General features: G+C 31.0%; 1 protein-coding gene across 10 annotated transcripts in view; it reads left to right on the plus strand.

Annotated features, from left to right (window-relative positions):
- The window catches only part of LOC142330548 (bifunctional purine biosynthesis protein ATIC), a 55,316-nt gene that overhangs the window by 16,169 nt on the left and 13,874 nt on the right, over positions 1 to 25,273 (plus strand). For all 10 annotated transcript variants that reach the window (XR_012757804.1, XR_012757801.1, XR_012757802.1 and 7 more), the window contains 8 exons: positions 136 to 268; positions 2,024 to 2,199; positions 3,465 to 3,625; positions 6,945 to 7,103; positions 8,326 to 8,544; positions 18,243 to 18,409; positions 21,010 to 21,113; positions 23,191 to 23,351. Coding sequence is in view for 5 of the 10 variants with exons in the window: in XM_075375894.1 (XP_075232009.1) it covers positions 136 to 268; positions 2,024 to 2,199; positions 3,465 to 3,625; positions 6,945 to 7,103; positions 8,326 to 8,544; positions 18,243 to 18,409; positions 21,010 to 21,113; positions 23,191 to 23,351 (1,280 nt within the window). In the remaining 5 variants the exon portion in view is untranslated. The remainder of the gene's footprint in view (positions 1 to 135; positions 269 to 2,023; positions 2,200 to 3,464; positions 3,626 to 6,944; positions 7,104 to 8,325; positions 8,545 to 18,242; positions 18,410 to 21,009; positions 21,114 to 23,190; positions 23,352 to 25,273) is intronic.

The following is a 25,273-nucleotide window of genomic DNA, read 5'->3' on the forward strand; positions in this document are numbered from 1 at the left end:
TTCTATGTTGAGTACTGTTTACCTTATCATATACTAAAAGAATGAAGTTAAGAAAGGTAAACAGTACTCAACATATGTATGATGACTTCTAATTTACAAAAAAAAAAAAACTGGAAATCTGATCTTATTTTATAGGAGGTGTTACAATGATAAGAGCTGCTGCTAAGAATCATGACAGAGTAACGGTTCTTTGTGATCCTGCTGATTACAGCCTTGTAACATCTGAGATAAAAAATTCAGTGGAAAAGGACACTTCACTTGCTACTAGGTATTTTTTTATTTTTATTATTAAAGATTGTTTTAATTTGTGTGCGTGTGACTAGAGATAAAGAGCGGGTCATTATCATTTTCTCTCCTGGTATGCATTATTCCATGATAAGGTGTACAAGACGAGGTCTGTTAAGAAAATAATCAAACTATGTTTTCAATCTTTATTATTAATTTTATGAATTATTGGTCTTTGTCCCCTTCAAAGTAAACCCCTCCCCTGTTCACACACTTTTCCCGGCAGTGTTTCCACTTTGCAAAGCAGTCTTGGATGGATAGCTTTCATTTGAAAAATGGCCTTTAAGGTCAGTGACGAATGTGCTTTAATGTTATCACTAGTCTCAAAACGGCGTCCTTTCATCACTGATTTTAATTTCACAAATAATAAAAAATCGTAAGAAGCCAGGGGTGGCTGAGGGAGAAGTCATCTGATTTTTGGCACAAAACTGACGAATTGACAAAGCTGAGTGTGCAGGTACATGGCCGTGGTGAAGAAACCATGAGTTGAGTTGTCTTGCCACAACTCTGGTCATTTTTTGCAAATTTTTTCATGTAACTGTTGTAAAATACCTTGATAGTATGCACGGTTCACTGTTTAACCTTGAAACAAGAATTCAAAATGCACAATCCATTAAAATAGAAAAAGCAGAGAACATCACTTTAACATTAGATCGAGACTAATGTGCTTTCTTGGGGGCATGGAGATCCTTTGCAAATCCATTGTGATGATTGAACTTTTGTCTCAATATCATAGCTGTAAAAATCTAGCTTTTGTTTCCTATTATGATCCTTTGCGTTTCATTGTCATTGACTTGTTCAAGAAGTTGCCGACAAACATCCATTTGATGTTCTTTCTGTTGTTCAGTCATTAAATGAGGAACAAACTTTGCTGCAATTTGATGCATGTTTGATTTTGTAGTGAAAATATTATTTCATGGTCCAATCGACATGCTAACCTCTTCTGCAAGTTCTCTGACAGTCAATTGCGATTTGCATGCACCAGATGATTTTCTGAAAGTGGGTGTCATCAGAAGTCAAAGGCCTTCCTGGTCGAGGGTCATCAATTGATTGATCACCAATTTTAAATTGTGACAGTCATTTGTAACATTGCTTACAACCCAGAGCATCATCTACGTAAGCTTGTTTCAAATGTTGAAATGTTTCAGTGAAAGTTTTCTCCAGTTTCACTCAAAATTTTACATTGTATCGTTGTTCCTGAAAATCGCACGGTACAAAAATTGCTACTAACCCTTAAACATGTTGCACAAAGAACAATAACATGAAAACTAAACAAGTTAATCTTTTCTTTCAGTTTCATATTTACTAAATTAGAATAAATGATGAAATTAATGAGAAGTAAATAGATTAATTCATTTTAATGCATGACATTTAAATCATGCTTTCTTCTGATAAAGAAAGTATTTACTATAAAAAGTTTAAAAATGTATTTGTTTTAAAGAAGATACTTACACTATACTTAAATTTGTATTGTCTCAGTTATATAATCATGTAAAAGTTTCTGAATTTATTTTATTAAATAAAGTTTTTTTTTTAGGTGGTCCCATTAATTATGAAGAATAGTTTATTGTATATCAACATCATCTAAATAAACTTATTTTTATTACTCATTAAAATAAGAGATTAGTGTAGCATTAATCGAGCCATTTTTTGTTTAAATCAAATTGAAAGAAACAAGTTGCATGGTATTATTTAGATTTTTTTTTTTGTAGAGTTATTTTCAAAATAATAATTTCAGGAAGAAGTTAGCTCTGAAAGCATTTACACATACAGCAGAATATGATAGAGTGATATGTGATTATTTTAGACAACAATTTAGCGCTGGAGTTTCTCAATTATCATTAAGGTATGGAATGAACCCCCATCAAAAGCCAGCACAGATCTTCACCACTCTTTCTCAACTTCCTCTTAAAGGTACATAATTTGATATTAATTCTATCACTTTAATAATTTACAAAGTTTTATTTAAATTAAAAATAACTATTGTATCATTTTAATTTTTATGACATTAATTCATTATTATTTTCATTTTTAATATTGTTCTTTTAGCTTGTAGTTTTAATATAAAAATATCTTCTGTGTATGTTATGCAATATCTCCGACGTTTGTAAACCGATTTTGATAATTTATTTTAATCGAAAGTATATGTTCGGAATGGTTCCATGAGTAGTACGGAAATAGGGGTACGGCGTCAGAAAAATGACGTCATCCAAGATGGCGGACGGCCGCCATATTGGAATCCAATATGGTGGACAAGATGACCGCCATCTTGTCGACCATCGACAAGATGACCGCCATCTTGTCGACCATCGACAAGATGACCGACCGACCACCGCGGTCGGTCATCTTGGATTGTGACGCCGTAGCCCGCCAAAATGGCGGTGGTCGGCCATGCTGGAGTGACGTGTTTTTTGATGACGTACCACGAGCATGATCCTGGTCGTCCAGGTGACGGCGTCGGGAGGCGCGTCACAGAGAGAGAGGTTCTCGTCGTAGATCGTGTACCGGGAGGCGGCGGCGGTGTCTGCTGCTGCGGTGCACACACACACACACACACACACACGTGAATAAAAAACAATTTTTTAGACGTACCTCGAGGATGATCCTGGTCATCCAGGCGACGGCGTCGAGAGGCGTGACCGAAGAAGAGAGAGGTTCTCGTCGTAAATCTTGCACCGAGAGGGGGCGGTGTGTGCGTGCGTGCGTAAGCGGAGCGACTTTGAGAGAGAAATGTTTACAGTGCGGGACGCGGCGCTCGACTAAAGAATTGTGGGTTCGACGCGATCTGAAGTTGTCCAATCGCAGCGTCGGGAATCGGCGCGCTAGTCGTTAGTGTGTACGTGCGAACTGGAACGTCGTCATCGTCGTCGCGTTTCTAATAGATGCGATAAGGAAATTTTTTTTTTATAATTATCGAGCACGTGTGTGTTGTAACTGGTTAAATCCAGTTGTGTTTGGATATGAGCGAAAACATTTTGTGTGATTTAGTGTGTGATAAGTTTTCGAATTGATAACCTCCTTTTTTGAAGTCGCTTAAAAATATCATCTATTGATTGTGATAATGCAGTTCTGTTAAACTAATGTAATATTTTACTTGAATAATTCTCTACTCTTACAGAACTTTGTATGATATATGACTGAATAGAGTTTGAATTTTATTTAAAATTTTTAATTTTTAGTGTTGAATGGTGCTCCTGGTTTCATTAATCTTTGTGATGCTCTTAATGGTTGGCAGCTTGTTAAAGAGCTGCATGCTGCTCTGGAATTACCAGCTGCTACTTCATTTAAACATGTCAGTCCTGCTGGTGCTGCTGTTGGTGTACCACTTACTCCAGATCAGGTATATTTTTTATGCATATGAAAATTTTTGATTACATAAAAGAATAGAATATCACATATATATATATAATAAATGCACTAATTATTTATTCATTATTGCAATTACTGGCTAATGACCAATTACAACTGCCTTAATTGCTTTTTTATGAAGTTTGAATTTTGTAATATATGGAAATAGTGTATCTGACAGATCACAGATCACAATAGAGATTAGCGCTATCATTCCAACCTCTATAGTGGATTGGTTGAGTCTCTGCTTTTCAGCTGAAAAATTCTGGACAAAAACTATAGAAGACTGAAGTAGTTTGGACATGTGGAGTGAAGTGTATGTTAGAAACAAGATTTGAAAGTTGGAAGTGTTAGGGGGAAAAGTAAGACCCAAGTTAAGGTAGAGTGATCAATAAGTGCTGGATCTGTGAGAGAAGTTAGAGAATTCAGGTGGCTCAGGACAGGAATGACCAAGAAAGATTTAGATAGAAATACTGACCCTATATGATAGATTGTGATGAAGATAAAAAAAGGAGAATAATAATAATAATAGCTAAAGTTCAGATTAGCTAGCTATAACTTCATATTAAATCCTTAAAAATAATTAATGTATATGTCTGAAAATGTATTTAATATTGATAAGAGAATTTTGCCTTATGTATTCAATTACAATATTCATTTAATGACGATGATTCATAAATTAAAAGATATTAAACAACACATGGGTTATAATAAAAAATTTATTAAAGTAAGAAGTACAAAAGAAAACTTAAAAACAGTCACTGTATTATTAAAAATGTACTAGTAGTAGTTATTAAGTCTGATTGCGAAAATGAATAGATGAATGAACTATTAAAAATGATTAATAATAAATAAAGATGACTTGAAAAATTGAGTGTATGATACAAAAGATTAACTTTCAAGAAGTAAAACAATGTGTTGATAAATATTTAAGGGAAGTTAAGTTAATGATAAATTTCTGTAAAAATATTTTAAGTTGATGATTAATATCTACAAATATGTGCTTTTTATTATTGCTTTCTAGTAAAATACCTCTGTAAATTACAAATATTTTGCTGTATTCCTGTCTACTGAAAATGGTGTACTGAAGATCTGTAAAGCATACATTGCATTAATAAAATACATTAATACTTTTAATTCTAAAATAAAATTGCTTACTTTATATTTAAAAGTTATAGGTAAGATATTTTATAAAATTAAAAGGATCATCAGTATATTTTTCCAGCTGATGGAGCCATTTGGCATTTTTTATTCATGGACAGTGAAATGTTTCTCCTCAAACTCTTTCATTGTTTCATTTCTGACCCAAATCTCAACTCCAGACATTATGTTATCCAAAAACATATGTCCTTTTATGTGTTAATGATATTAGATCAAGAAACCACCTTGAAAACATTATTGACTGTGTTAACGATATTAAACATAGCATCAAATGAATACACCATTTTTCATTGTAGAGACACTTGTGATGCATTGTGTATTTCCATGTGAATGTTTAAATATTTTACATTATTTTTGTCAATTATGTTGACAATGATTTATCTCTTTTCACTAATCATGTTGTTTATGTAGGGACTATTGTGATTCATTGTTGTAGTTGTTGGCTTTCTCCAATTGTGGCATCAGTGGTATCCATCTACTCATAATTACCAGGGTTGTTTGGTAAGTTCTCAGCCTTACACAAGGATGACACAAGTATGATCAAATGACTGTAATACTTTGATTTGTAGACGTACTGTGAAGTTTCAGATGACTGCATTTAGTTCCTTCATCACAAACATCTCAATAGACTGTGTCTGCTATATTTTACATGTTGCTTTGCTATGAAAAAGCTTTCTGCTTGATGTTTGCTGTGTTTAACAGTTGACAAAAAACGCATTTGACTGAACACTTCTTAAGAGTTTAGACTTATTTAAATGCGATTCCATTGAGTTTCTTTGACAGTTTTATTACAATAGATGAATCTTGGGTTCAGCATTACATGCCAGCAATTGAAAAGCAGTTCAAACAGTGTGAAGGTGCAGGTGTGCCAAAGAAATTGAAATTGTTTTCATCTGCTGGAAAATTCATGGTTTCAATTTTTTGGGATTCTTGTCATGTGGTGTCTATAGATTACCTGGAAAAAGGCAGGATCATCTCTGATGAGGATTACACTTCACTATTGGACCAATTGACAGATACTTTTCAGGCTAAACATCCACATCTGGCCAAAAAGAAAATTCTTTAACCATGGTAATGCGTCTGCACACACGTTTCAGGTTGTTGTTTTAAAACTACCTTATCTATGCTTGGAAGTCCTTCCACATGTGCTGTATTCTCCTCTGAATTTGGCTCACATGATTACTGATTACTTCCTCTTCATAAATATGAAAAAATGGTTCACTTCAAGTCAAAGGTGGGACAACTGCTTATTTTGTGGAGTTGAACAAATCGTAGTACACTGAAGGTATTGAAAAGTTGGAAAATTGTTGGTCTAACTGTATTGAATCACAAGATGACTACCTTAAAAAATAACTAAAAAGTTTGTGAAAAATCTTGTGCTTTGTTTGTCAGGATGAGAACTTTCCAAACGACCCTTGTAAAGTATACACATTGTTTTACATTCACTTGGTGTGAAATTGCACTGTTACTGTATTTTTCAAAAAAATTTGGTAATTTCAGTGGGCACTACACTATTTTGCCCATAAAAAAACAAATCACTCTTTGGACATCTGATTGTATTTTTATTGGCTGTGGCCAATTAAAATACTCTTACAGTCAAAATGTTATTGATAAAAGCAATTTACTCTTTGAGTGTTTTTCATACATTCTAACCTGTTATGGAAATTGAAAAGAAGTTAATTAATGTATTTGCACCTAAGTTGATAAAATGTTCCCAAACTGATCTTTCCATTTTAAGAGGTTTAATCTTTCAAGTATCTTTTTAGTTTAAAAAAAAAAATGTTTTAATTTTCTTATTCAAGTTAAATTTATTAAACTCACTTTTAATTTCAGAATTTCTTTTCTGTCATTTGAGCGATGTCCAGCTGTAGCTGTTTATTGTAGGTAGTACATTTCTGTTAACTGAGAATGCCTTTTTCATAATGAACTATGCCGTTAAGTCATACACAATAAAGTAGGAATGGGTTACTACATTATTATAGAAAAGTTTTTCTTAAATGGAGTAAAAATTATAATTACTAAAATGTTTTCATATGATATGATTTTTAAGAAGCACATCATTGCTTTTGAATATATGTTTGTGTTAATTTAATCAGTAATATTTGTAGTTTTTTCTTTATATTGATCTTTTCTTTCTTTTTTTTTAATAGGCAAAGTTATGTATGGTTGATGATTTATATGATAAATTAACCCCGCTCGCTACTGCTTATGCAAGGGCTAGAGGAGCCGATCGTATGTCCTCATTTGGAGATTTCATTGCTTTATCTGCAACTTGTGATATAATAACTGCTAAAATTATTTCAAGAGAGGTATGTTATACATTGTTCTAGTTTTAATTATTCCTATTTATTAAGGAGAAGTTTGGTGTAAAGTAAGGCATCTGATCATAAAACCCCTGTCATATCTCTGAATAATCTTAAGCCTAGAAAAGATGTAAAAATTGTCATAAACTTATTATTATAGGGAAAATTGAGAAGGTTAAACCTAATCTGATATGGTTGTATCAAATCTATATATTTTATACCTACAGAATTTCAATTTTTGTATGATTTTTTGTAAAATTCTTTTTATATCATTTTATAAAAATATAAATTACTGATTTTTATAAAATTCTATTAATACAATTTTATAAAAAATATGGAACACTGTATTTATGCATATATTTTTACTTCATAGAGAAAGTTTTTACAATTTGTTTTTTTTTTTGTTTATTTTCCTGATGTGTATGTTGTAATCTGTTCATCTTACTTTTTGAAGAAAAAAAAACCACTCTATTTAACGAACTCTACATCTGCTAGTTTGGAAATGTTGATCAGAGAGAGATTAGGCATGTTGTAGTCTTACAAACTTTTATATATGTATATAGATTTTTTTTTTTTTTTAATTATTTGTTCTGTTAAAATAATCACTATATGTATACAATTATGTGTATCATTTATCTTATAATTATCTACCTAATTTAATTGAAAGAAAAATATTATTTGGGCTGACATTAGAACAGTTGCGTAATGATGCCACAATTGATAAAAATTTATTTAATAATATTGTTATTTAATATATCGGCATTAGTCTTTAAAAAATACATATTAAATAATCTTGAGTTTTACCCATTTTGGTTGTGTGATTTTACTTAAGCCTGATTTTGGTTGACAGAGTTGTCAGTTTGATGAAAGTTCATTCTTACAGGACATTTTTGCAGTTGACTTACATAATGATTGATTTATTTTACAATCAGTTCTGTTAGTTTGACATTTATTCACACTGTCAGTTTAATATATTTAAAAATAAAGGACTCTGATTCCTAAAAAGAATTGTTTATTTATTTATTTTTTTTTTTATAAAAGAAAAAATTTTTTATATATTATATGTTAAAATGCAAATATTCTATAATATTCTTAGTTAAAAATGTAAGAAAAACTATTTCATTTTATTCTTTATCAGATTTTATTGAATTTGCAGTGTAATGTTTTGGGAACACAAACTTTATAATCTCAAAAACCTGTATTGATCAAATTTTTTTAATTTTTGTAGGTGTCTGATGGAATAATTGCACCAGGTTACTTACCAGAAGCACTAGAGATACTGAGTAAAAAGAAAAATGGTGGATATTGTGTTTTAGAAATTGATCCAAATTATGCACCTGATTTAATGGAAAGAAGAATATTATTTGGATTGACATTAGAACAGAAGCGTAATGATGCTACAATTGATAAAAATTTATTTAATAATATTGTTACAGAAAAGAAAGAGGTAAGATATATATATATATGTATATATATATATACACTATTATATAAAGAGGAGGACTGTTTAAATGAGAAAACCACTTGATCAATCACAACCAAATTTTTACTTGTGTTTCTTGTCGTAACTGAGAAGGGTTTTAGATATATTTCATTTTGAAAAAATACATATGTCGTAGTGGAGATTTGCTGGTTGAAATGCAAACTTTAATGAATTGAATTAATGAACTGTGAATCGTGAGTCTATTGCTGTGTGAACTGGGTTTGAACTGAATGATTTGAATCAATTGTGAATAATATTACAAAAATAATAGAATTAGATTTATGTTAAATAAAATAATAATAAATAAATTTAAAAAAAATTCTGTTTAACAATAATGGACTTCCTGTGGGGACTGTGTATGGGGCTGATCAGGGGGTGATCAGGTATACGAGCACCGTGTGGGAGGCAAGACCAATCATCACCATCAATTGGTAACAAATGGGGTGCTGTTTTGGGAGGTGAAATGGGGTGCTCTTATAATATCTCTGCAAACAATTGTATGATATTTAAAATTCAAACTGAGTGTTTGTTAGTAAGTTGAAGGTTAAATTTTACATGCATTAGGTACACTCTCAATCTAACAGATCATGGTTATTCGGAAATGTTAACTAAAAATGAAAAATTATTTATTAAAACGGTGTAAATAATAAATAATTCGTTACAGTGTTGTATTTTACATTCGGGCCGCTACATTCTCATGCTCCTTTCTTGCAGCAAGCCACTCCCAAGATATTTTTCAGTAGAGATGTTTTCAATAGGGGTCTTATTGAAATTGAAGATAACATATCATGAGTGATTCATAATCAATGCCAAGCAAAAACTACTGAAGATAAATTGATTAAAATTTGTGTACATGTTCTTACTGTGTAACTGCACACTAAGAAATGATTTTTTGAAATTCCGAGTTTAAAGGGGTAAAATGGAGTAACAATGAAATTGCTATTTTTTAATTTGACACACAAATGAAGAAGTAAGCTTGATTTTTTTTTATGTGAATATTTAAAAACCATTTCTAGATTTTTGAAATTCCAAGTTTCAAATGTTAAAACAGATTTTTGAATTTTTTTTGAAACCCTGCTACTTTTTTAATTTCTCTGTAATGAATGAAGAAATTAACCTGATTTTTTGTGAGTGTAATCTTCATGTGAATAAACAATTTCTAAATTTTTGAAATTCAACCTTGAAAGATAAAAATATTTTGGACAATGATTATAAGTTTTCTCAATCCCGTCTATAGTAAACGAGGTATTCAGTAGATTTGGGCTTCAGATAATTATTTAAAAAACATTTTCAGGCTTTTTTGAATTCCGGTTTTTTTTTAGGGGTGTGAAGATATACTGCTCTGTGGCTCAACCAATACAGCCACTGCCACCATTACTGTGTGATTGACTGGCTGCACCTGCCACCAGTTACTTGACTAAAAAACATAAAATAAAAAGATTAAATGCTACGAGAAATGCAAGTAACCGTATAGTGCAGCTGATGCTGCGACAGGGAGCTAGTATATATATATATAAATTGCTATATAAATTAATGTTATACAACGTTTTGTCATGTGACATAAGTTTTAAATGGTGTATGAGGCTAAGTCAATTATTATCCGCAATGTAGTTATAAATTTTATTGCAATACAAATAGGAAACTTACGTGTACATCATTTTTCAATATAGTCCCTTTGCATTTCAATGCACTTGCTCCATCATTGCACAAGCTTCCTGATGTCCTCATAAAAGAAGGTTTTCGGTTGAGCTGTGCGCCAAGAATGGACCGCTTCTTTCACTGTTTTGTCCGAGGTAAATCGACGGCCCTTTAATGCCTCTTTGAGTGGACCAAACAAGTGGTAGTCAGAAGGGGCAAGATCAGGACTATATGGAGGATCAGCCAATACTTCAAAGTTGAGTTTCTGGAGCTTTTCAGCAGTGTGTGGACGGGCATTGTCATGCAACAACACATCACCTTTTGACAGCAGTCCTCGGCGTTTGCTTTGAATTGCAGGCTTCAGCTTGGCAGTAAGCATCTCACTGTAGCGCGCACTGTTTATGTCGTGCCCCTTCCCTCATAATGTTCCAGTACTGGGCCTTGTGAGTTGCAAAAAACCATAAGCATCAGTTTTCCTGCAGACAGTTGGGTCTTGAACTTTTTTTTTTCAGGGCGAATTTGGATGTTTCCATTCCGTACTCTGCCATCTACTCTCCAGCTTGTAATGATGGATCAATGTTTCATCCCCAGTGATGATTCTGTCTAAGAAGATGTCCCGTTCGTTACCACAGCGATTCAAATGTTTTTGGTCAACTACGTTTGTTTATGCAACTGTGTGAGTTGTTTTAGGACCCATCTTGCACAGACTTTATGAAACTTAAGTCTGTTGTGGATGATTTCGTAGGCAGAACTGTGACTAATTTGCAGACGACGTGCCACCTCATTAATAGTTACTCATCTGTCTAACATAAACAGAAATATAACTAAATTGCGGATAGTAATTGACTTACCCATGTATATAGAGACAGTAAGTCACAATTAGGTGTAAGAAGAAAACCTTAAATGAGGTAATACTTTCAATGAAAAAAAAAAAAAAAAAAAATTTAATTCTAGTTGATAAGTGTAATGTTAAACACAAGAAAAGATTGGATGAAATATGAGAATTATAAAAAATGGGTTTTGTTATGTTGTAAACATACAGGCAAAAATAATAATAAAAACATTAATTACATGCATAAGGGTGGTCACAGGAAGTCGATGTCTGAGTATCTTTGACAGGGACTCTTAAAACGTTGCCAATTGGTTTGGCAAAATACCTGCCTTACCAGCTTAAAGAATTAAAAAAAAGCTATTTTTCTCAGATCATGGTGTTTTTACTATAAAATTAGAATGGTTTATCCTAGGATTCTATTTTTTTTTTTAAGTTGTAGAGAATGTTCCTGGTTTTGATTTTCACTCCCACAACTTGTTTGACTAATGTACAGATTGGATGATATATGGGTTTTTTGTGGACTGGACCCAGAAACTATTGACTTTTTCAAAATAATGTTAAAATTCACTGTAAACATGATAAAATTATTTTTTTTACCATGATTTTGTTCATTGAATTCTTTGTAGTTAAAGTAATGTTTCAAAATAAGTTTTCTAAATGTATGTATTTTTTTACTATTATATTTTCTATTTAGAGCTGTAAGTAAAAATGGATTCATAACCTTTGACTTCCTCCTCAATTGCTACAAGTGATATAAGTTTGAGGCAGAAAGGCAAGATTTTTGTGTTTGGATACATGTTCCACCAAATTACAGATTAGAAGAGAAGGATCATGAGGACTTCCAGGACATAGGAATTAACATTTCACAACTAAAGAAAGAAAGTACTGCTGAGAAAGTCAAGAAATTTATCACAGACGGGCCATCAGTATTTTTAGATAGATGTAATATTTCAAATAGAGATGTGGTTGGGATTGTTTTGACTACTACCAAATTATTAGGGCAAGATCCACAGAAGTTAGATACTGACCTACAGTCAGTAGGTCTATAGTAAGTCTGTATACAGAAATTTTTAGAGAAAGAGTGCAGATTATTAAAGATAGGTTTGAAAATTTAAATTTGCAAGGTACTGTTCTGTACTGGGGTTGGAGATTGCTGTCACATATATTGAATAAAGAAGATATAGAGAGGTTGGCAGTTTTGATAAGTTGTGCTAATGAAGAGCAGTTGGTAGAAGTTTCTCAAGTGAAAGATAATAAGGGTTTTACTCAGGCAAAAGCTATCTTTCCTGAAGTGAAAAAATGGGGGGAACAGTAGAAAAAATAAAAGCAATGGGTTTTGACACTATTGTTGTCAATACTGGTCTTTGTAGAGGAACGATATTGTATTAAAAGAATTATTTAAAAATGATCTTTTGTACTTGGCTTGTTCCCACATTTCTTGAAGTAATACTGAAGGTAGTTTTTGTTTGCAAAATGGATTCAACTACTGGCCCTCAACCTGACTTTTTAAAAGATGTCAGATAGGGTTATGCAAAATTGATAAAAAAATTATATAAAATTGGTTTTGTTGATGAACCGATCAAATTTAAAATAAATGATCTTGAACATATTTCCAGTTTTCTTTCAGAACAATTAAAAAAACCACAGCATCAACCCAGAGAAAATTTAAAAAAAGTTTTTACAGTTATGTTATATTCTTAGATTGAGTTGCGCCTACCCATTGGGTTGGTCTAATGGTGACCACATCTTCTCAAGTCAGCTGATTTGGAAGTCAAGAGTTCCAGCATTCAAGTCCTACCAAAATCAGTTATTTTTACACAGATTTGAATACTAGATCGTAGATACCGGTGTTCTTTGGTGGTTGGGTTTTAATTAATTACACATCTCGGAATGGTCGAACTGAGACTGTACAAGACTACACTTCATTTACACTCATACATATCATCCTCTGAAGTATTATCTGAACGGTGGTAATTACTGGAGACTAAACAGGAAAAAGAAAGAAAGTCGAGTTGCGCCAGAAAAGATTTTGTTCAGAGTACCAGGTGCATCATGTCTGAAAAAAAAAATAACTCCCTTAAAAATTAAAACTTACTCCGTTTAACTCCTTTTACTCCTTACTCCTTTTTAACTTACGCCCTTAAAAATGTTTGTTTTCAGAGATCAGTTTTCTTTAAGTGACTCCGAAATAGATGTCATCTGAGGTATTTGTTTATTCATAATTAATGTTTATATCAAAGTTTGGTTTAATGCTCACTCCTAAAGCTACATTGGCTACTAATCAAGATTTATAGTTATTTAAAACCTTAATTAATTATGAAAAACTGATGGAGACTTCAAAGGTGGCATTGTCTAAACTTATAAATGAATTGTAATATTGAACAAGTTGCTTTTACTTTTTTTGACTCTTTCATACGCTACAAATCATTCATCTCATCCTCTGAAGCAATACGTAACGGTAGACCCAGAGGTTAAATAAAAAAAAAATTATTTTTATTTGATTTTATGCCTTGATGTCATATTTTTATATATGTAAAAATTTTGTAATTTAATTTTTAATGTTAATTATAATTAATTTTTCATATTTTTAAATATTGTTTTTAATTTCTAATTAACTGAATAAAAGTTTAAAATAAAAAGATTAAAGGTTTTAAATTTAAAATAAAATAAATAAATAAATGGATGATATGTTATTATATTTTACGAAGTCTGTAATGTAATTTCACATGAATGTATAATGCAGTTGATGATGCGAGTAAATCGCAAAAGCACTCCTGCATATATAGTGAAATAAATTAAGTCATCCTACTTTATTTATTCCGTACTTTGGTTGATCTAATAAAATAAATATATTTGTATATAATACATAGGAGTATGCTTCTTAAAAGAATTTATTTTATATCTATATATATTATTATTATTATGCTTTTACGGCCAACATGGGACCACTTAAGTCAATTTTAGTTGGATCTTTTCTGAGAAAAGCGTGTTATTTTACTCTTCCGAGCTGCCCAGTATTTCTTCATCCGTTCAGATCTTGCTTTCTTTTCTTCATCCGTAAACACCCTCTTCGTTGTATTTTGTCGTTTGTCTGTCTTTTGTTTAAATCTAATGCTTTTATCTTTTAGCTTTGTAATTTTTCCAGTTTTATTCTGTAGGTCAGTCAGGGAAATTTCCAATTCTTTCATATCTTCTCTAATTTCTTTGATCCATCCTACTTCTAGCTTTTGGAACCAGAGCTTTTCAATGATATTTCTTGACAGTCTTGTTTCCGGTGTCCTTATGAGATGACCAAAGAAAGAGATTCTTTTTTTCCGCATAGTATCAGTAACAGGCTCTATTTCTCGATACACCACCTCATTTGGCACAATCCACCATTGGCCTTCTTTTTGGTGTTTTTTATTGATACACGTTCCGACAATTCTCCTCTCTATTTTCAGAATTTTTTCAATTCGGTTTTTCTGAGTGATTTTGAAAAGGGTCTCGCTTCCGTAGGTGACTTCTGGCTGTACTACAGTTTTATAATGTTTAAGTTTAGTTTTAGCAGAAAGGCATTTTTTGTTATATGTTGACCAAGTTAATTTTTGGGATTTAATCATTTTATTTGTCCTGTTTTGCCATGTCACTTTTTCATTTAAATTATAAGTTATTATTTCCCCTAGATATTTAAATTGTTTTACTATTTTAATTTCCTGATTGTTTACCGTAATGTGCTCTATTACCAGAGGATCTATGGCCATTAGTTCAGTTTTTTCGAAAGAGATATGAAGCCCTATCTTTTGTGCTAGGTTTTGAAGGCTCATGATTTGTGTTTTGGATTCTTGAATATTATTTGCTAAAAGAGCGAGGTCATCTGCAAATCCTAGGCAATTTAGTGTGATGGAGTTTTTCTTAGTACCCATTTTTACCCATGGATTACCCATTAATTACATTAAATGGATTACCCATAGTTACCCATGGATGGTCGGTGTATACAATCATAGGCCCTTTTAAAGTCTACGAAGGTGATTATTAGTTGTTTTTTCCGTCTTTTATATAAGTCCATCATAAGTTTTAGGGATATTATTTGCTCCGGGCAACCTCTCCATGGCCTAAATCCCCCTTGGTATTCTCCAAGTTCCAGTTCAAGTTGGTCTTTGCATCGGTTGTATATGATTCTCAACCGGATTTTGTATGTGCAATCCAGGAGAGATATGCCTATGTAGTTTACCGGATTAGTTTTATCCCCTTTTTTATGTAATGGATGAATGAGGGCTGTGTCCAGTGTTCTGGAAGTTTTTCTTCGTTCCATATTTTCACGAGGCATAGATGTAGGGAAGTTTTGACTGAATAAACTGATGAGTGTTTCCAGAGTTCTGCGAAAAGCTGGTCTTCTCCGCTTGCTTTGTAGTTTTTTATTTCATTTAAGGCTGCGAGAACTTCTTGAATTGTTGGCGGGTTGATATTTACTGGTGAAGTTTTAACTGGAGTTTCAGTGTCAATCTCAAAAAGCTCTGGGGGGGTCGTCACAGTTGAGGAGTCTATTGAAGGTTTCTGCCAAAATTTCAGCATTTTCTTTATTGGTGTGGGCCATATTTCTTTTTTTTCCTCTCAGCATATGGGTGGGTGGTTCATATCTTTGAAGAGCCTGACCAAAAATTTTATAATAGTCTCGGAAGTTAGTTTTCTTGGAACTTTCTTCTATTTGCTGAATCAAGTTTTTTTGGGCTTGTCGTTTGGTTCCTCTTATAATTTTCTGAGTTATTTTCCTTTGTTTGGTGAATTCATGGTTAGATTTTTCAGTTTTCTGGGTTTGGTGGTTGATCCAAGCCCGGTGTCGGTCTTTGACTGCTTTGTCACATTCTTCATTCCACCATTGGTGTTTTTTTCTTGGGTTTATAGGGGCTAGTTCTTCAGCTATTTCTTTCAGTTGGGATGTCAGTTCTTTTAAATTATTAGTTAATTTGATTTTTTTTGTTGTTTCTTCAAAGATGGCATTGTTTATTAATTTATGTGGATCATAAGCTCTTTTGTTTTTAGGTTGGGATTTTTTCTTTTTATGCGGGGTGAATTTTATTTTAACTTCAATTAAGTAATGGTCCGATCCAGTATCTGTTCCTCTCAAGACTTTTACATTATAAATCTCCTTGTGATAATTCCGGTCCATGCAAACATGATCGAGTTGCCATTCCCCTTTTTTCCAATCTGGGTGTTTCCAAGTCTTCAATTTGTTTGGTTTTCTCATAAAATAGGTGGATTTTGAGATCATATTATGGTTTCTGCAAAATTCAACAAGTCTTTGGCCGTTCTTGTTAGTTTTCTTTTGGGCAGGCCATTTTCCGATAATATCACGATATCTTCGTTCTTTACCAAGTTGGGGATTAAAGTCCCCTATTAAAATCTTGGTGTGGGTCTTATTTATGTTGTTTGCAGTTTGGTCAAGAAGTTCCCAGAATTTGTCCATTTCTTCTCTATCTTTTTTAAGATTGTTTTTGTCATTGGTGGGAGCATGGACATTTATTATGGTGTAGAATTTATTGGCTGATTTTAGGGATAAGGTTGAAATCCTGGGGGAGTAAGACTTAAATTCTACGACTGAGTCAATTATTTTAAGATTGATTGCAAATCCTGTTCCGAACTGTGGGCAATTCTTCATCACACGTTTCCCGGGGATTCCTTTGTAAATTCTGTAACCCTGAGATTCAAACGGCTCTCGATCGGTGTTTCTCATTTCTTGAAGTCCTGCGATTAGGATATTTTGTTTGTCCATTATGTCTGTTAGAGTTTTTAGTTTGCCGGGTTGAGTTAGAGAATTAATGTTGTGAGTGGCAATGTAGTTTATTTGCTTGTGTCTTATCCTCAATTTTGAAGTTGTGTTGTTTTTGGGTGTTTCCAAACGCTCCGATTCATTGTTATCTTTTAAGCAGCTGCCCACCGGATCCGAGTGCAGCATTCTCTGGTATTTACCAGACGGTGGATTTTTTCTTAAAAGACCTTCCATATTTGACTTTCAAAGGCAAGTCAGCCTTGGGTGGGAATAAATTCCCGAGTTACAACTCTGGATGTGATCCAGAGAGGTGATTCCGATTTAGTTCACCAGTAGAAATCTCCACGTTTCTAACTGGTTATCCAGACGAACCAACGTGGAGGCGCAAACCAATTTTCTTAATTGAGATTTTAAGTATGGAGAAAGTTTAAATCAGTTCCGGAATCATTTTGTCCATCTATATATATATATATTATTTGTATTTTTTTTTTGTCGTCAGTCATTTGACTGGTTTGATGCAGCTCTCCAAGATTCCCTATCTAGTGCTAGTCGTTTCATTTCAGTATACCCTCTACATCCTACATTCCTAACAATTTGTTTTACATTAATTATTCTAAAATCACCTGACCAAAAGTCGCCTTCCTCTTCCCACCGAACCTCACTAATTCCTACTACATCCACATTTATCCTATCCATTTCCCTTTTTAAATTTTCTAGCCTACCAACCTTTTTTAAACTTCTAACATTCCACGCTCCGACTCGTAGAATGTTATTTTTTAATTTTCTGGTGACCCCTTTCTTAGTAGTCCCCACCCGGAGATCCGAACGGGGGACTAGTTTACCTCCAGAATATTTTACCAAGGAAGGCGCCTCCATCATTGCTATATGAAAATGCAGAGAGCCACATTTTCTTGGAAAAAAAGCAGCTGTAGTTTTCCATTGCTTTCAGCTGCGCAGTACTCAGAGGACTGAGTGATGTTGATATGGCTGTTTAAGTCATTCTGACTCACGCCCCTAACAACTACTGAAAGAGCTGCTGCCCTCTTTCAGGAATCATTCCTTAGTCTGGTTCTCAACAGATACCTCTCCGATATGGTTGCACCTTCGGTCCAGCTACTCTGTATCCCTGAGCACTCAAGCCCCCTCACCAACGGCAAGGTCTCATGATTCATAGAGGAGGATTATTTGTATATCATATATATATTTTTACATCAGTGTTTCAAAATATAAATTGTAATTTTATGTAAATAATTTATTTCTCTCTGTTAAGGGGTTAATTTTGTTTGAGAATTAGTTTGGTTAGTCTGTTAAGATTTATTTTTTTTATTATGAATCTTGTGATCTTTTGTTTTCTATTATATTGTACTGTTTTCAGAATTTAAAAATGTTTTCATATGTAATTTACATATCTTTTTATTTTATTTTATTTTATATTGTTGTTTACAGCTACCAGAATCAGCTGTGAGAGATTTGATTGTGGCCACTATTGCTCTTAAATATACCCAGAGTAATTCTGTCTGCTATGCTAAAGATGGTCAAGTAATTGGAATAGGTGCTGGTCAACAGTCTCGTATACACTGTACACGATTAGCTGGAGACAAAGCAGATAATTGGTATGATGAAAAATGTGTTTACTTGCAGAAAAACTTACTTATTATTGTGTGCGAATGTTTAGAATGACGGATCTAATGATAGTGATAACAAATTAAAGAATAAATATAAGTTATGTTTTTGAAAAAAATCTGTTGGTCGTTAAATTTATAAAATCGAGACTGATAATAAAATATTAAATTAAATAGTAATTTACTTTTACCTTTGTGAGGGTTGGTTATGAATATAGTCTTTTAACTCAATTTGGAATCTGTTGTTATTATTTTAATTTTTTTGTGTTTAGTATTATTTGACAAAGTTTAGAAAGTCTGGTTGACATACAAGGAAAGATTATGACTAGCTTTTTGCTACCTATAACAACCTGTTGCAGTGTACTATTCCTTCCACTATATTATTACCTGGCCAGTACTGCTTGACATCCGAGCTGGAACTATTGTGCATGTATGCATTTACACTTTAAACTTTGAAGAGTATTATAATTTTTTATTCATCATCATTCTTTCTATCAATTATTATTGAGTCGGCTGGAAATCATTGACTTCTATTTAACACTGTTTCTCTACTGTTTTTTCTAAAAAACGTTCTACACTTTGTTGTCTTCTTTGGGTCTGTCTTGATACAGTTAACCATTTCTTTTGTGGTCTTCCTCTAGGTCTCTTACAAATTATATTTAAAATAGAAATTTTTTTTTTCAACTTTTACTTCGATTTCCTTTAAGTTCCTACACTAGCTTAGTCTGCCTAACTCTTCTTACGCTTGTCTTTTTCTACCTTGATTCTTGAAAGCACAATAAAAAAGACAACTATGGTGAAAGAAGCTTGCTAGAAAAGAGAATCTACTCATGTTTTAGTTTCCTCTCATCCCAAACTGAATTGTATGTTAGAATAGAGACATAAAAATAGTTTACTTTTTATAAATTTTTTCTAAATTTGTAATGTTGATGAAATGTTTCTCTCTTGTTCTACTATTAATTTTCCATTTATTTTTCCATCCTTCCTATCCTTAGATATTTTACAACCTTAATTTGTTGTATTCTATATAGCAATAGTTGAAGCTTGGTTTAAGAACCATGTGGCTTCTAAATTAGCTAGTCTTGGATTTAATTCCTAGCAAAGAAGTGGCATTTTTTCCACCTGTCATTTCATTCAGTTGTTGTTCTTGTTTAAATGTAAAAGTTCTTGTAAATATTAAAAACATATACAAGGTCCTAATAAAATAATTAAAAAGTAAGTTTGGTGTTTTCAGTTTCTTTTGATTTTTAATACTTTGTTTTTTTATTTATTATTATTAAGTAGTCAGTTTGTTATGAGAATTGCTTACATACAGTGCTTCAGTTTAGAGTGCTGCACTGAAATTTAGGACCTCTTTTTAATTTTTTTCATTAATTACATAACAATTTATATGACCAATTTATGATTTCCCCTAATGTGATAGATTGAAATTGTTTAGGTGTGTGGCACTTCTCAGAAGACAAGAAGGGTGATTCAGGTCGACTGATAATTTGGTGAAATGGTCAACTAGAAAAAAATTGTTTTTTAAATTTTCTAAAAATATGCAGTTGTTACCTTTAGCCATAAAAATATATTTGCTACTTTTATGAAGTGTTAATATTTTCCACAAAATTTAAAATTTTGGTATATATTTTATATTCTAGTGCTGAAGAATTGTTTTAACTTATTTATTTTTCATTTAATTGTTATGATTTTTATTTATTTTTTATTCTGTTTCTGAGAAGGGACCTTTACATCCCTCTCAGACTTCATTAAATTTATCAATGTTTATTATATATATTTTTTTTACTCTGTTTCCTTTTAAATAAATTTTATACTATTAAGTTTCCCACTGTGATATTAGTTGTAAGTTTTAGGTTTTTAATATTTTAGTTTTTAACCTACGTTTAGTTTTTATGTTAATTTTTTATAGGCTTCTCGTTATCTGATTTGGGGCCCTTCACACTGCACTTGGACTTTATTAAATTCTTTTTATTTTTAGTTTTATGCTTATTTTTAATTTTAGTTTTACAGCTGTGGTATTAGTTGTAAGTTTTTGTTTAATTTTTTAGTTTTTAAGTTAGTCCTTGTTTTTTTTTTTTTTTTTCTCTATAAAATTTTATTCCGAGTGATGATAATGCAAAAGTATTTTTCACTCACAAAAAAAAAAAAATCACGATGTGAATGGAATGGAAAGCAATTTAATGGAAGTAATTTTTAAAATACACTTTTGTGTAATGCAGATCATTTTTTTCTTGGTCAGATTCTTTTTTACCTTTGCATTGATACAGATCTACACTGAATGCAGACTTAAAGATAGGAGTTTTAGTCCAATTGGTATATTCTTATGCAAAATTTCAAGTATATGATTGCCAAAATCAATTATATTATAATACTGCAAAAGAATCACAGGTTTGGATACTATCCGAACCTATGCAGGTTCTAATTATATGATTATTTTTTTTATAATATCAGTCTGCAATATTTTTTAAAACTCTATCTACTTTGTGGTTAGCAAGAGTGCTTGTTTGTTTGTCTGTTTAAACTTCTTATTTTGTATCAGGTATCTACATTGTACCTGTTTTAATAAATTTTTAAATTATATCTTATAGGTGGTTAAGATTACATCCATCTGTCAGAAGTATGAAATTTAAATCAAGTGTTAAAAGAGCTCAGATTTCTAATGCAATTGATAACTATGTGAATGGAACTGTTGGTCAGTAAATAATTTTATTTATATTAAATTTATATAGTATAAAATTCATTCTTTATTGATTTAAAATAAATTTTCTGAATTTTTTCAAAAATTTAATTAGTTTAATAGAAATTATAATCACTTACTCATTATTAGTTAGTTATTCTTGGTTTGTACGTGATAAATGTATAAAATGAACAAAAATTATATTTCGATTTTTCTTATTGAAATTTTTTATAAACTTATCTGTATTTCTTGGAGCATTCATTGTGTGGTATATATATAAATAATCAATTTTGTTGTAATTAGACAAAACAAGTGGTCTAATTAGTTATACAGACTGTAATTAACTTTTTTTGTATGACCTATATTTTGAACAGAAATGAAAAAATGATAATTTATTGAAGCAGATGTAATTATTATATCAAAAATGTGATATTGGTGTAATAATGGAAGCAAATGTAATTATTGGTTACTTCATAGTGATATGTAGAAGTTCAACATGAAATTAGTTGATTATCATGATGAACTGTAATATGCTTTTAAAGATATTAAAAATGGTTAATGAGATTAATGATTAATTATATTAAATTAATGATTAAATGATTAAAATTATTTTTTTATTAAAAATGATTAAAAATCAACATTTTAGTGCTAATTATTCAGCTTTTGTCAGTGAGGTTATTAACAGTCACTTGCTGATAGTGCCATTGGTAATTTCATTCATGAGAAGCTGCATAATTTTAATTCTGAGAAGATTATGTAGAAGAAAAAATTCATGGTAATTTGAAAGCAAATTGTTAACAAAAGCAAACTGACAACGTTAATGTTTTTTTATTTAGCATTTAATTTAATTTCGATACTTATAATTAAAATCTGCATCATAGGCAAATGACTTAAATCTCATATGTTGATTAAAAACAGCAAAAAAGAAGGTTAGGAGCATAAATTGATGTAAAAAATTTAAAAACTATTTTAGTGATTTAACTGTTTATTAAATTTAATGAAAATAGTAATTTATTTTAATTTAAAAAACTGAAATTAGTCTAATAAATGTTCTGCTGCATGTTTTGTTATTTCATAGTTAGTATGTACTATTACTACAAATATGCCATAAAAGCCTTTACTGCAATAACCTGTATAATTCAAATAGTCGTATATATGCATTTTCCATAATAAGCTATTAAGATTCATCAGGAAATGCCAAAATACAATCAGGATGGAGTGTATCGTACACTTAACATGAAAGGATAGATTTTTGTATAGCTTTTAGTTTCAAATGTAATTTGAAATATGAATCATAATTCATATAAATTAATTGAAAATAGTCAAAGTTTGATGTTTGCCATTAATTACCAGGCAAAATCATAGAACTATAAACAGATGTTTGGGCAAATCACCATCTATTATATTGTGTTTTTCTCTCAGCACGTTGAAAGCGTAGCCATTGAATTTCCATTTGGCTCTGGTATATTTCAGTATTATTTTCAGAAAGACTTAAGAGATATCATTATTTGATATCTCTATCCCATTTATATTAATCATTCTATTTCAATTCTCAACTTAAAATCACTGTCAATTCTGTTAGAGAAGCAAAATTATTTTCAACTGTTCTGTCACTAGTTGAATTAGTTTGCTCTTAAATCACTATTATGCTCTGCCACCAGATTAGAAGCGATTTAAAAATCACAGATATGATTAGAACACTGCTATTTTGCTTATTTACAATCACCCACATTGTAAGTACATGTCTTTTTAGTCTTGTCATACATATATGTTGTTTTATGAATAAAAGTAAGTTCAGAATGAATGTGAGCTGCCATCTAAGAGTCAAGAATTGAATTAGATGAAGAAAGTAAATAACATTTAGTCAAGTGACAGAACTAATTGCCATCTATTTTCAATGGTGAATAGATTTCAATGATTGCTACAACCAAATTTTGTAATGTTGAGCAATATTTGATATAGGACCCTAAAGGATTAGGTTATATTATCTACAAAACCCTTGTAGACTTACATAAAAAAAACTGAAAATACGATTTTATATATATATATATATATAAAATGTATAATGTGTCTGTTTTTTTTTTTTTTTTAGGCAAAGATATGGATGAAGCGTCGTGGAAAGATTTATATGAGGAAGCTCCTTCATTTATTAAATCTGCTGATCGTGAATGGTGGTTATCAAAATTATCAGGTGTGGCATTAGCATCTGATGCTTTCTTTCCATTTCGGGATAATATAGATCGTGCTCATCAGGTTAATTTCTTTTTTATTATTTTCTTTTAAATTATCTTTTTTTTGTACTTTTTTCTTAATGATTCATTTCATTGTATCTACGTTAAGAAGAGGTAATAAATTTGAAAATAAAAAATCTGATGTGGACAACACGTGACTTCCTTGTACACATACTTCATTACATTTACACATTTTTTTTTAAAATGAAAAGTACATAAAATTTTATTTCATTAAATATTCTGATATTTTTTCATATTTATTTTTTTTTTGTTATTGAATTATCATAAAAACTTTTTGTAATGAGAGGTTAATAATTATTATTAAATTAATATATTTAAGTTAAAAAAAAGGAAGGCGATGAAGTCTGATTCGAACTAATGTGCTTTTGTTTTAAAGCTCTCAAATAGGGCTTATTACTGCAGTTAAAAAAAGTCCAAAATCCAAAAATAATTGGATTTTGGGCTTCTTTTATGCACACTTTTGTTTCTGTTGATTGCAATCAAAAGGGGAGGGCACAACTAGATGTTACAGCAGTCCTAAATCCAAAATTTCAACATCCTATGGTTAATTGTTTTTGCGTTATGCGGGATACATATGTACATACATACACACACACACATATATATGTACATACAGATGTCATGTGAAACTAGTCAAAATGGATTCAGGGATGGTCAAAATGGATATTTCCGTTGAAATCTGGAAACTGAAATTTTTGTCTATCACAATACTTCCTTTACTTTGTACAAGGAAGTAAATACAAACTATTGAATCATAGTTTGGTTCCAATAGGCATTTACCTTAGAAGATGTTTTTGATACTACTTTAATTATTTGTATTATTTCTTTCTATTAATAAAAGAAAATGATTGAAAACAATACATGTAATATTATTGTTTACGAACTATTAAAGTAGGAAGTATAAGTGATTTATTATGAAATATTTGATGTTTCTGTTTCTGTCATCTTCAGAAACAATTATAATTATTAAATATTTGTTTTTACCTTTACTTGGACTCATAAATGTTATTTATCAATTTAACAAAGAAAAAATGTTATTACTTGTTTAATAATGATCGTAAATTATTTTATTAATACTTTGTGAATTAATGAAATCAGAATTTACAAAATTAGATATAGTTTTGCTTTCCTCAAACAGTAATAAATTGTGGAAATTTATCATTTTTTTCGTGCATTTCAATAGACTTGCATAAATGTAATTGTATAATAATAAGATGTTTAAGGTATTAACAAAACTATGATCTTGAATTTATAGCTGTGTTTTTGGCCAACTCGAATTTGAACCATTCTGAGCCAAATTGCCTATTTTATTTTTCAAATAATATTCCTGAGATATTATCTAGCGCAGGCTTGTTGATATTGGTGCTTGTAGATAGCAAGATGTGTTTCATCTTCATTTACTGAGTATATCTGTAACTTGCTTCATCCTTGAAGTGGAAAAATTTGTATTGGCAATTAAAACCTAACAATGATATTATTAAAAAGCTATCGTGTTAAAATATAGACTAGTTCAGTTGGTCCACCTTACACTTGAAGGCAAGCATTAATTCTTTACTGCATTCTTAATATACTACTGTAGAATATTTAAACTTTCTTGTAAAAGTTGATGTGTAAGAACCCTTCTAAGCTTGTTTGTAAATTATACAATGTGAGAGCATACAGTTTGTTATCCGAGGTAATTAATAAAGTATGCATTTTTTGTGGCTTTCACCCAGAAAATTTATTGTGCATTTACAAAGGTGTAATAATAGTAGTGTATATAAAATGTGAAACAGCTGCTATTTTTTTTTTTTTTTTTTGCCAAAACTTGTTAATAAAAATGTTAGAACAGATTTATTTTCCTTAAATTACATATTTTTATTATCTTATAAAAATTTACCGATTTTTCTTTTAAAGAAATATAAAGTTTGTTATGGTCTAGAT

This window comes from Lycorma delicatula, chromosome 9 (assembly GCF_047948215.1).
Source record: "Lycorma delicatula isolate Av1 chromosome 9, ASM4794821v1, whole genome shotgun sequence".
Lineage (NCBI taxonomy): Eukaryota > Metazoa > Arthropoda > Insecta > Hemiptera > Fulgoridae > Lycorma > Lycorma delicatula.